The sequence below is a fragment of the Oreochromis niloticus genome, linkage group LG15 (assembly GCF_001858045.2).
Source record: "Oreochromis niloticus isolate F11D_XX linkage group LG15, O_niloticus_UMD_NMBU, whole genome shotgun sequence".
NCBI lineage: Eukaryota > Metazoa > Chordata > Actinopteri > Cichliformes > Cichlidae > Oreochromis > Oreochromis niloticus.
This window is the reverse complement of record NC_031980.2, coordinates 23,230,906-23,244,506: the sequence shown is the minus strand read 5'-3', so window position 1 is coordinate 23,244,506 and position 13,601 is coordinate 23,230,906. Positions and strand designations below refer to the sequence as shown.

General features: G+C 38.2%; 1 protein-coding gene across 1 annotated transcript; it reads left to right on the top strand.

Annotated features, from left to right (window-relative positions):
- The first annotated feature begins 2,305 nt into the window (after positions 1 to 2,305).
- Positions 2,306 to 13,320, top strand: pax1b (paired box 1b). Its single transcript, XM_019346329.2, is given in 6 exon segments — positions 2,306 to 2,441; positions 4,050 to 4,247; positions 4,250 to 4,642; positions 8,295 to 8,443; positions 9,600 to 9,867; positions 12,893 to 13,320. Coding segments are annotated over 6 exon segments (1,077 nt in total). The 5' UTR covers positions 2,306 to 2,437; the 3' UTR covers positions 12,958 to 13,320.
- Positions 13,321 to 13,601: the final 281 nt, after the last annotated feature.

The following is a 13,601-nucleotide window of genomic DNA, read 5'->3' as shown; positions in this document are numbered from 1 at the left end:
CACAGTGCACTAATAAAAGGGGTTAAAATATGGAGTGCAGCACTGCTGAATGAGTGTGGCTTTTTGCACTAAAGCTCACCCTGGATCCACCGTTCTTCGCCCTGTCATATTTCATGTCTTTGTTTTCCTTATGAAGGCAAAATTTCTCATGGATATCAGAGACTTTACACACCTGGGGAAAACATCAGATGCTCCCTAATACAAAAAGCACAAAAAGGTAAATCACAAATTGAGCTGCATTCATTTTAAAACCTGTAAAATGTAACATTTTAGAGAAGGAGAGAGTCCCAAAGTTCCTGCTGGAAGCTTTAAATGGATATCCAGCCCAATGCTGCACAATTATGAATTCAGACTGCCCCCTGCTGTCTAGGGAAGGATCTGCAGCTAGTACCACTGATGCTGGATTTAAAAACATTCAGGACAAACAACACCCTCCCAGAGACTCAGAGATTCATTTCCTAACATGAGTAACTGAAGATCAGGGATCGATCTGAACCACAGAATATTTTCAATATGGCAAATTCACGGTGTGGACCATCTCCTCGCACAGTTGAGTTCAGTGTAACATAGGAAGTTTATATTGCGTTGATTTGTTGTGTTTTGCTTACAGTGAACTTACTAACACAAAGCGAACTCTTTAACTCCACTAACTTTATCTGATACTTGATTAAGTCTGGATTTGTGTAAGAGATCTGTTTGGTAGGAACTATTTTACTATTACAGCAAACCATCAGTTTAAGAAATTTGTACAAATCCCAAATAGCAGACACACTTGGTTTGTAACGAGAAAAACTTGTTAATTATGTGGCAAAACAAAACTGGCCAGTGAAACCCTACTGGGTGTTTGAAAGGTTCAGACAGTAACATTGGATCTCGTCTCCAGTGAGGTGGGAGCGGAGCTGTAATGCAGACAATCTTCCAAAAGGAGGCGCCGCTACATTAGAAACCAGAGTCAGTCAGGCAGTATTTAGTGTTTATTGCTCAGTGTGGCACCCTGGCTCCTAAACCAAAGAAACAAAAGTCCGGTGTGAGTGAAATGTGCGGTGTAGATGAGGAAGAAAGCGGTAGTTAAATATATCTGAGTACAAGATTAAACAGAATATTTAAAATCTGAGAAACAACGGTTTCAAGGCTCCTGTGCAGCCTGTGTACTGAAGCAGTGCCCAAAAAAGGTTTTTTCATGTTTTATATTTCATATAAAACGTGTCACCGGTCGTTTTTTGGCTCTGCATTTTGAAGCCTCAAGATTGGTGTTTTGGCCACTGCCGTGCTGCATTCAATAAACCCAGAAGTTGGCTCGTATCAATAAGAAGGTGCTAATTGCTTCACAAAGCTGTACAGGTGTTGCACACAGACACAGATAGTCGCTAATTAGTGCAAAATAACAGTTTAATAAAACTCCACAGGTCATAATATTAATCAGACAGCTGCAATAAAAATACTCCAAGAGCACAAACATAGAGAGACTTTGACATGCTCATTAACTGAGTGAAGGACAACCAGGCGACTGCAGCTACACGTGCCTGTGTCAGCTCACCTGCCAGTCAAAGCAACCACTGCAGTGCCCACCAGGTTCAGATCAAATGAATTAAAAAAAACTTTATACACTTTTTGCGAACGGGAAACAATCAGTGCTGGTCACTGCTGTAAACACGTTTACTTCAGCTGTAAATGAGTGTTTTAATGAGGGAGTTTGTGGGGAATGACTCGTTTTCAGAGGCAACCTCAAGTGGGCAATAGGGGAACTGCACGTTTTGTTAACTAGATGCTGGTTTAGTTTTGCAGGAGGATGAGGATTGGTACCAAACAACCTTTTCTTTGTTTTGTTTTTAATTACATTAATGAACTGATTTTGTGGCACAGCAGTCTAGCACTACTGTGCACTTTGAGACTCAATGGGAATTTGACCTGCTGTGTTCAGTTACACGTTTGGACTGCCTACATCACAGGTGGGTTTAATTTTGCAGTTGAATCAATGATCATAAATAAACTATAAATAAAATAAAAGTTGTAATTAGCCTGATTTTGTTGTTGTTGTTTATTTCTGGACTTTTAAAATTCTATGTGAAACCTTATTATCTTATTATTTATTTGCCAGTTCTGTTTAACATGCACACACAGATTGGCTTTGAACAAACTCTTTCCAGTGACGTAAGTTTGTTGTGTTGTGTCGTCCTTTAAACAGATCCTTTGGCTGCTGCTGTCCTCTGAGTCTCAAGATGAGTTCAATGTCAACATGTGAACATGGGAGAAAAGAAATCCAGCTCTCAGAGCCCTTCAGGAACTCTCGTATTTCTGATGACAGCCTGCAACCAGGAAATGAGGAGAAGGAAGGGGACGAGGAGGAGGAGGTGGTGGTTCAAATCTCTTCAGATCGCTGCAGGCTGCAGTCGGAGGGTTGGATGGTGGAACGGTGAGACGTTGTGGACGGCAGCTGATGGGTGAGTTTGATACAGATTTAACCTGAAGGTGACTCTGAAGAAGAGAAAGGGAGATTTCATCTTCTCCGGAGTGTTTTATTGAAGAAAAGCTGCATTTTTGGTGCTTGAGTATCTTTTAAAATGTGACACGGTGTAGCTATACCAGCCGCAAGTAAAGTGAACACAAAATAAGACGCTGAGGTGCTTTTAAACTAAAATGAGCTGATCTGTGTGCTACAGCCTCTTGAAACTTTTGTTGTGCATTAATAACACTTTCAATAAATATTAAAAGTGTTTTCAGAGTTACAAAAACAACTGTTAGTATGCATACACCTATAAAAGAATCCAGAGTAGAATGGAGATTATGCAGGGTAAAGGCAAGAATTATATTTGATAAAAAACAGACTAACAACATGAAAAGTAAGGAGCATGTTCTTCACTTCACTGTTGATGAGAAGTTCCCAAAGATGAGCTTTTTTAAAGCAAGTTTATGAATTTATCACTCAGTGTTTGCAGAAACATGTCTGAGCTTTAGTCTGCTGCAGTCAGTCAAATTATTCCTTCCTTCTTCATTTATCTAACCAGGAAAGCTGCAGGTGAAATGAAGAGCGCGTGTTAATGATGGGCAGCAACAACAATAAAAATAAGATATAAAAGATGCCTCTGACTGATGATAAATGTGCACAAACAGTGAGGACAAAGTGAGAGTCTAGACTCCAGTGCACGACTGTCAGAGCAACACACGACTTCCCCAAAACATAAACGAAGTATTAAGAGAACAAACTGGTTCATTCAGCAGTGATTCTCAAGCTTTTTTATCCTGTTGACACTCAGAAATCTCCTCAAATGGAGCCAGAAAAGTTTTAAGGCTGAATTTTAAGCTATAAGATTCTTTTAGTACAGCAGATGAGCAGAAACAAACAGGAAGTGCAGCGCTGCACTAACACCGCAGATGAATCCTCAGCTGAGCTGCGTGTAGAGTTAGCAAGAAAATCTGATCTATAATTGAAGAGTGGATTTAATCTGTGCACACAAACACACATCAGCTGTAAAATCTCAGCATCATTTAATGCGTTAAACATTCAGTCACTTAAATTAATTTAATCGACGTGTTTAGTATAAAAAAGCTGGAGATTGAGACAGAAGATCAGAAACAAATTACAAATTTGTCGTTTTTTCGGAGATAAACTTTAATAAAACGTTTATTGTTATGGATTTATTTTCCAAGTAGATATCACATAAAGAAGCTTAAAAGATTAGTTTTATTTCAATATTTTATAAGTGAATTAAATTAAAATATACTAAAAGTTTTTAAATTAATGTTAATAACACGTATTGATGCCGTGGATGACGTAATAAATTTAATCATTATTCTGGTTAAATCATCTTCAGTCATTTAATGTTTATTATTTCAATAACAGTTAAAATCTGATATATGTTTAATCAGGAAAAACTAACACGGTCACATATTTAACTTCGTTTAACGGAGACGTTTATTTTGAGAACAGGGTTGATAACCTTCTTAAAATAATAATAATAAAAAATAATAAGATGCTTCCTCCAAAGCCTTTAAACCTGCTCCCGCTTTACACCCGAGCGGCTTGGTCACACCTCTCCCCCGTGTTGCAGAGCAGAGCTACGGGGAGGTGAATCAGCTCGGCGGGGTGTTCGTGAACGGCCGCCCGCTGCCGAACCCGGTGCGCCTGCGGATCGTGGAGTTGGCGCAGCTTGGTATGCGGCCCTGCGACATCAGCCGCCAGTTGCGAGTCTCCCACGGCTGTGTGTCCAAGATCCTGGCTCGCTACAACGAGACCGGATCCATCCTGCCGGGGCCATCGGCGGCAGCAAGCCTCGGGTCACCACCCCTGCCGTGGTGAAGAGCATCCGGGACTACAAGCAGGGGGACCCGGGCATCTTCGCCTGGGAGATCCGGGACCGGCTGCTGTCGGACGGGGTGTGCGATAAGTACAACGTGCCCTCCGTCAGCTCCATCAGCCGCATCCTCAGGAATAAAATCGGGACTCTTTCTCAGCCGCGACCGTGCGACGGCATCAAGGCGGGCCCGGCCCCGCTGCAGTACGGCCCTGTTTACCCGTACCCGTCCTACAGCGGGCCCGGGGGCCCCTCTGGGACCAGAACCGGCAGCGGCACCGCGGGACACATCGGCCTGCCCCGGAGCTGGCACAACTTCCTGGGCATCAGAGCCTTCATGGAGCCGGGAGGTTGGTGGAGACTCTTTATATTTCACACTTAACACTGAGTATATTTTAATTTTTAATTTTGTAATTTTAAAAATCGGATTTATGCATTAAAACATTTAAATAATGTTTAAAAGATCTCCTGGTTTATTCAAATAAATCAAACCAATTATTCTACTTATATCTTTAATACAGTAAAATTAGATATTTAAAAATCGATAAGGTTTGATTTTACATGATGAAAATTATTAACATTTACCTTTTTAAATAATCTTATAATAACAATAATAAGTTTGATTAGTATAATAGTTATCCTCCTGTTAATTTTAGCCTTAAAAGTCTGAATCTAAACCTTAAAGTTCTCCCAACTTTAAATGAAAACACAGCTTTAGTCCACTGTAGACTAAAACGAATTTTTCTGTAAAGTTAGTTTAAATAAAAAAAAATGTGGGGAAAAGTGAAATGAATTAACATGTCTTTAATGGGTGGGTGAGTGAATCAGCAGATTATTATTGTTATTACAAATAAAAAAAAATTTGTTTATTTATTTCCTCACTAGATAATTCTTGTACATTTAAATTGTCAACATGAAACTGCGAAATATTCATTTCCAAAATCATCTTGACTCTGAGAGTACATTTCAACAGATGAGAGGCGCAGATTATAAGTTATTCATACACTGTGACCTCAGTGACCTTTGATAAACTAACAAAGTCTAAAGACCATCATTCACTGCAATCTAATCGTGCTGTCGTGTTGTTCCTGAATCACACGTTAAATATTAAACACTCGTATTTCTGGTTGAAAGTATCTGGTTTGGAATCAGTTGAATATAGATGAGGTGATATTTTTGTGTTTTGTCAGCAGCTACTGTCGAAGCTTGAGATCAAATTTTCTCAGGTGACACAGTGGTTCAGTGGTTGATGCTGTCGTCTCACAGCAAGTCCAGGTCTGATGTTTGAATCCAGTGGACCGGCCTTTCTGTGGCAAACTGTGATGTTTGTAGGCCGTGTGTTTGTTCTCTCTGGGCACTCGAGCTTTAGGGTTAACCGGGGATTCTACGTTGGCCGTAGGTGTGAACGTGAGCGTTAATGGTTGGTTGCCTACCTGTCTGAGGCATAATCAGCCTGAAGCGAATAAGCACTTAAGAAATGACTAAATATAAAGATTTATTAAATAAAAACAAACTATAATAAGTCTGTGAGCAGCTCATCGTCCTCCACATCTGATCTAGATCATTAATCTTCTTCAGCTCTGCTTTATTTTTCCTCACAGAAACGTCTCGATCCACAAAGCTCCTCTGTAACAGCAACCGCCCTGATTCATCTGAAAGCTAATCAAAAACTGCTGAATATTATGTACTGAGAGCTGTTTTCTACACACGTGTAGTTAAGGAAACGGATCCCAGTAAAAACTTTGGTTTAGCTTTCTGACAGCACTCACGGACGGGTGCTAAACTGTGTGAAGCATATCAGACTTCATCCATCACTGACACTGGTGTTTGCACACCCCACCAACCTCATTAAATATGAGCCCGTGTGCAGTGTTTAACATTAATATGATGGAAAATAATTCTAAAGAAAGGTAAACTCAAGCAGGAAGTTAAACTTGTGTAAAGCACAAAAATTAAAGAATGAAAATGAAAACACTTCCTGTTTGTTCACAGTTCAAGACGTAAATATCAGCAGACATACAGACATTAAACCAAGTAAATTTTAGTCATATGAAGGCATATATGAACATTTGGGTGCAAACATATTGTGGATAAGTTTCAGGTTAACGTCACTTTTATCTGTCAGGTTAATTCTTCAGTATTATTATCTAAAGATGTGCAGCACGTACTGATTCAACACATGCGAGGCCGCAGAGATCATTTTGATATTTGATTTAATGTATTGATATATATTATTCATTCAGTCATCACATATTATACAGACTGAAAAAAACGAAACAATTCATATAAGATCCATGCCTATTTTACAAATAATGACTGAACAGGCTCAGACTGAAGTGGTGCTTCTATTTATGCCGGGCCTATATTGTTATCATTAAAGGTTCCCTGCCAAACAAACTAGCAGCAATATTCTCACATGTAACCCTCAAAAATACAATTTTCATGTGTATTCAGTTACGTCTTTGCTCCTTCTGTCTTAACCTTTGGATCGTGAGGCTTCATGCTTTCACATTATTTCTCTCAATGATTTTAAATGTATCCGTGCCATTTTAAAAAAACCATTCGCAGTACTTTCATTTAAGGTGCGCCTAAACAATGTGATGCTCCTCAACAATCAAACTGTCGTGCCAAATAAATCCATCCTGTCGAATTCTGCGCAGCGCACATTTATCGTTAAAGCAACAAGCTATTATACATTTAAATGTTTGCCTTACCACACCTAACACTGGACAAACAGAAGTGAGCATGCAGTAAAAACTAAATTATTCCTTATTTTATTTGCTCCCTCCATCATTTGATTAGAGACACACAAACTAACAATAAACCAGCCACTCTATCTCTCTACATCAGCAATGTCTGCATGTAAACCAGATCCAGGAGATATGATCAGAGAGTGGAGTCTGGAGTGCACGGAGGTTTCTGAGGTGGTTGGCAGGTAGAGCGCTCGTCTGTTGGTTTAGTCTGTGTGCGTGTGATCCAGACTGTTTCCATGTTGCTGCTCAGGGCTCTGCGGGGTCAGACCATCTGCTGCAGCTCTTCTTGTTCTTCTGGAGGATGATGGTCCTTCTTTATGACTCTGCCTGGATGTTTGGGCTCGTTGCTCTCCTGCAGAGTTTGAAGTTATTGTTTTTGGGTGAAAGGTGCCACAGAAAAATGTTTTTAGCTGCTAAAGTTCTGCAGCCACAGAGGAACGAACTGCCTCAAATCCATCAGAGATGCTGTTAATCAAAGCGTTTGTCTGTACAGCACCCTTTTCAGCACCTTTTTTTTTTTTAATTTTATAATTTTCCCCACAATTTCTTTTTATTTATATTTATTTATTATATATCTATATCTATATATATATATATCTATAGATATATATATATATGTACATATATATATATTTATTTATATCTGTTTCTGTAATATTTATCCTGTGCGTTCCTGTTTTTGCTCCAAAATGAGATAATGTGGAAATCAGAAAAATATTAACCATTTTATCGTGCATAAGAGTTTTGCTTAACAATAACAAAAAAGCCTTCGACTGCTGTCCTTCAACAAACCTAATGTGTGTTATTATTGCTAATGTTAACCTGAAGCAGGCCAGAAGTGGCTCCACGTCTTGTCTTCTTATTCCACCTTAAACTTTTTAATACTATTATGTTTTTATTTACTTTTTAAATTTACTCTGAGTGGGCTAATTTAATCTTATTTTTTGATATGAGCCACTTTGCTTTTTGAAAGTGCTTTCTCAAATATCCTTTGCCGGGCCAGTTACCTATCACGTACTTTCAAAAACATTGACCTACATCAATATTTAATGTGTTGTTCCTCTAACATGTTTATGAAATTTGATTTCATAGTTTTTGCACAAACTTGCTGACAAACAAAAAGAGAGATAACTGTTAGAACATTGGTTTTTGATTTGTCCCACTGATCTCTGCTGAATCAGTTTGCAATGATAAACATTAAGACTGTATAATTTTTTTCTGAGCTATATCGTTTTACATTTTTTTAAAGGTGTGCCTGGATCTGATGGACATCCAGCCAAAATGGAGGAATGGACCAGCGTTCCCAGCATGACCAGTATGAGCAGCAGATCGTTTCCGCCTGGAATCAACGGAGTCGAGAAAACCAACAATGAACTGGACATCAAATATCCACAGCAGGTAAGTAACCTGAACATTACCTGTAAACAAAGTGTTTTTGTACAAGGAACACTTTTAACTGCAGGAAGGTACAAATAAAATATGACTTTTATGTTTATTTTGGCAGTAAAACAGGAATAAATTCTGACTTTGAAATTAAACTGGTCAACATGTCACAGGCTTTACATGAACTGGAAAATAAAAGTGTGATTTGCAGCACACAAATGAATTTATTAAAGGCAGAATCCTTCTATGTCTGAATTTTGCTTTACTTGCTGCTATTTTGCCATTTGCTTGTTCTGCTCTGATGATAGTTGTCAGTCCTGATTGTAAGGAGAGCCCTGATTGGCTACAATCCACCAGCCCCTCTCATGTTTTCCAGTTTCTTTCGGGGAAACTAGAACCAGCTGTTAAACTGAGACTTAGAAATACTCCATTGGAAGTTTTGAAGAAGGAGCCTAAATTCTTGGATTTTCTTAAAAGGTTGTCTCAAGTGTCTTTAGCTCATTAATTTCATCTGTGTGTTAACCTCTAACAGCTGCTGATGTGCACAGAGCTTATAGAACAGCTGTTGTAATGTGGACCAATCAAAAGCAAGTATTTTACTGTTTACTGTGGAACAAAAGGGAAAACAAGGACATTTAGAGAAAGAGTTCTTTCTCTAAAAAAATGTAAATTATTATTCACGTATTTTTATTTTATTTTTGTTTTAATCTTTTTTGTAAATTAAGGAGAGTTTCTGACTATGCAATTTAAAAAAATTAGGAAGTGGAAGATCTTCAAAGGTCCTCCAGAAATCACATCAGTTCAAAAAAGTAAAGCTTTAAAGGTGTTTGTGATCAGGGAGATATGCAGGACTATTTTTTAAAAATAAACATACGTTTTAGCCTAATGGCTTTTCCAAAAATGAGTAATGACAAGACTCACGTATGAGAAAACCTTTTAATATTTATTAAAGGGCAAAATGAATGTTTAAGCCATCATCAAGGTAATTTGAGAGAAAATGTCAGTGACAATATATTTAAAGTAAGACCAGATCCAAACATCAATTGACAACAAAGATTAGTTGATGGAAAGGGTCGGCATGCGAATCATCCTGAAAGATGATGGATTGATCGGAATGTTACTTCAAATCAAGTGGGATTAAAGCCATTCCTTTTTTCCTTGTTTTCCTCAGTCTTCATCCGGCCTGCCTGGTTACCTCTCAGCTTGTGCATATTCTCCGCCGAACCAGTACTGTGTGTATGGAGGACCTGCAACCAACTACATGAACTCTGGACACCACTGGCAGCCCCAGTCCTCCAGTCTAAGTCCCAGTTTGAATTCCAGAATGACCCCCAGTCTGAGCCCTGGAATGACTCAGAGTCTGAGTCATCCCAGCTCAGCTGCACTGCAGGAAGCTGCAGATTTCCACTCCACATCTTTCAAACTTTCACAGAGAGAAGGTGAGACTGACTCAGACATAGCCTTCGAGCCAGTTCTGTGTAGCACCACATCTGAACACCAGATCCAGATGTTTTTACTGTTACTGATAAACTAGCAGATCCCCACTGCTGTGATGAAAAACAAGGGAATTTATGAGACTAAATATTAATGACCTATTGGCTTTAATTTAAAGTGAAACCATTGTAAAAAAAGTAAAGAGATGCATAAAAAATCATGTAGATAAGATAAAAGAGAACACATTAAAACAAGACAATATACCAAAACAGTTTAAATGGGTACAGAGTCAAACAGTTTATAATCCCTAATTTAAATTGACCATCAGGTCAAGGCAGGGTATGCTCTAGAGAGGTCACCGGTTTGTCGCAGGGCTGCCAACCTTTCACTCTCACATTCACACATACAGCCAATTTTTAAAATCACCAGCTAATGTGATCTCCACATGTATTTGGACTGTGGGAGGAAGCTGAGGTACCCAGAGATAACCGATGCAACCATGGGAAAACCATGCAAACTTGTACTAATTCCAAAACAACAAAAACAGTCATCTTAACAAAATTGTTCAGTTGAATGGTCTCAGTGTCAGATCACTGAGCAATGTGATCATCATTGTGTTCTGCTCTGGAGAACATTTTATGTTCATTTAGTGCAAGTTATAGATCATTAGCTCATCGTTAGCTCTATTAGTAAATTGCAAAAATAAGTGGACCTAGAACAAAACCTTGTGGGACGCCTTCCGTTGTTATTAACTGTTGCTGGTCAGACAAGTAATTCCTGAACAGTAACCGGCGCCATTTTAAAAGTTTGTCACGCAAACCATGATCATCTGGCCCAAAAATCTGGCAGCCTTGTGTTTTTCTTATCCAAGCCTTTATCCAGAACCTAAATAACAGCAAAACAATGCAGTGCATACATGCCTTCATCTGGATTTATGAAACACATGCCACAGTGCATGCGTTTTATGTAGAAAAGACATTATACTCTTAGACAAACCGGATAATTTGGAAATTGGCCTTTAGTTATTCCTTCTTTCCTACCTTATTTTAGGGGAATAATATGACTGGTTTCTCAAAGTGTGCTGTATTTCTTTGCCCCGCAGATTCCCAATTACTCTGCCAGCCCACTGTTGATATTCAGTAGTATTTCAGTCTTTTGTAGGATGGAAGCTAAAGAGAAAGTTGACTTTTGTGGCCTGGCTGAAAACTACAGATGTATAAAAGTGTCTCTCTAAAAAGCCGCAGTGCTTCTATCCAGTGTTTTAAGCTATAAAAACACATCTGAGAGGATTTATTTTCTGCTAAAAGCTGCATTTTCCTCCTCAACAACCACTAATGTGTGTGTGCGTTTTTAAGAAACACGGCTGGTTATGTTAAGATTAAAACAGCCCCAAATTGCACAGAAGAAATAGCTCCTGGTTTTCATAGAATAAATAACATTTCATTTATAGTTAGTTGGCTGTCCTGTTCAAAAACTGACATAATGCGCACATTTTCTGTGTAAACTGTTGTTAGCAGTACATTTCTAACAAAAACAGATTAGGTTTGATATAAATTAATCAATTCGATAACTGTTTGCCTTTTTTCATCCTCAGGACTTGGCCCAACAAATCAAGTGGGGAATAAAAACCCCAATAAAAAAACCACACAAAATATTAATGTACTACAAAACCAAACGAAAATGAAACTCTGAAATTTTAAGGGCAGACGTCTGAAATAATGAAGCCAAATCTGATTTCCCACCAGCAGCGTCAAGCCTTATTAAAGCTGCTGAAAAACACGAAGCCCACAGAACCAGTTCCTGATAACGTTCAACAAACAGATCATTCCTACTTATCCTTTGTTTAACCAAAATATCCCTTTGAAGTTAGGTTTTTTAAAGGAGGATCAGGCTGGGCAGCAGGGTTCAGTACAACACACTCAAAATGAATTTAAAAACCCAGAGACGACCTTTGAAGGAAGGTTGAATAAAATAGTTATGATCACTGAAACAGAGAACTCAGTCATTCTTTCTGTAGCATCTCTGTCCATCAGCTGGAGATGAGATATACTCTCTCTCCTGTCTGTACACTCGTACCTAGAGTAAAGGTGTGTTTTGATCTGAGGCCTTGATTTTAATTGAGCCATTGAGCTATCTGTGAAGTTTCTTTAAAATGGCTTTCAAAATAGCAAAGAATAGAGAGGCGTGCGTGCAGGGTTCAAGTCCATGCACAAACTATAATTCATTTTTGCAGTTGGTGAAGTTCTTTGTCAATTAATGAGAGTTTTGGGGTATTTTAATGCTTTCACTGTCCTACTTATGACTTCTGATGCTGCCGAACTGACGCTAACACTTCATCTTATCATCACCAAAGTATTTATTCTGCCCAGCTTGTACAATGAAAACTGACATTAAGAAAAAATGTGTTTTGTAAGTGGTACATTTTAAGAAGAACTAGACCAAAACAAACAAACTGGCCAAATATTGAACACACAACTGTTAGATGTTTCTGTCAACTTTGCACAACTAATGGGCAATTTTATGAGTGCCCCAATTCAGGTCAAATTATTTGTGGGATAATTATTTCTATGTCTGCTACTATGTGGATGCTAAAGGCTGTTGTGACCTGTGCTTTCAATGGTAGAAGGAGTATATTTATCTTGCACGTGGACTTCAATGCTAGCTCTGTTGTCATGACAATAACACCAAGTTACCCATGTAAACTGATACAAAACTAGATTACGTACATGAAATAGATAATCTTTTTATCCATGCCAACAAATCTCTTTATGATTAGATTTCTAATTCCGTTAGGGAGAAGTCTTTGACTACCAAGTGTCTATTAAAAATCCTTCAAATAATTGGGATTCAAAGGTTTTCCTAAACTGATGGGCCACAAATAAAGTTGGCATCCTCGTAAGGCTGATACGACTGTGTGCATCGTTGATTAGAGAAGAGCTGTTTAATCTCGATAAAATAAACTGGATGCTGGTAAAAGAGAAACATGGTCACGATGTTGCTAATGGGTTATTTCTTGTGTTTCCTCTGCAGAGGAAGGGAAACTTCCCCTGAACAAACACCATCACTCTGCTCACAGATTATCTTCAGCCTCGTGACGACGTGGAGGAAACGCAGAGGGACTGGAGCGATGTTTAAACGGGGTCATGTTTTAGAAGATTAGTGGCAAACTGAGCTGTGACTGTGCTGGAACTATAAACCAAATCTGTCAGAATCGGGACTTTTATTTAGTGACGAAAAGGTGAAGGAAGAAAACAGGAAATACACGAGAGAAAGTCCTAAAAAAAATTTTTTTGCTTGAATAAAACTAATTTGTCTTCCATATAATTTGATGTTGTTGCCACAAAAGAGAAAGTTTAAGCTGCATTTGAATTCTGTTATCTTGTAAAGTATTTTGGCAAAGCTGTACATATATTTTTCTATAAATTTGCTTAATAAAAATTTAATAATGCAACAAAAAATGCATCTGTGCTTATTTTAGCATTAGGGAGAAAATATTTTAAACATATTATATTAAAATGGATCAGATAAGATCTTATCATTAAAAAAACTGTAGATATTAATTAGTGTTATTATCCAAATTGTTTTGTCTTATTTAAAATGCATTAAATGTGTTTGGCTCTCCTGTAATTGAAGTTTATTGACACTATTTATAAGTACATAACAGGTAGATTTTGTTGTTTACCTTAAGCACAGCATATATTTAAGAGTACTTGATAATAAGTCTGTTCTTTTCTTGGCT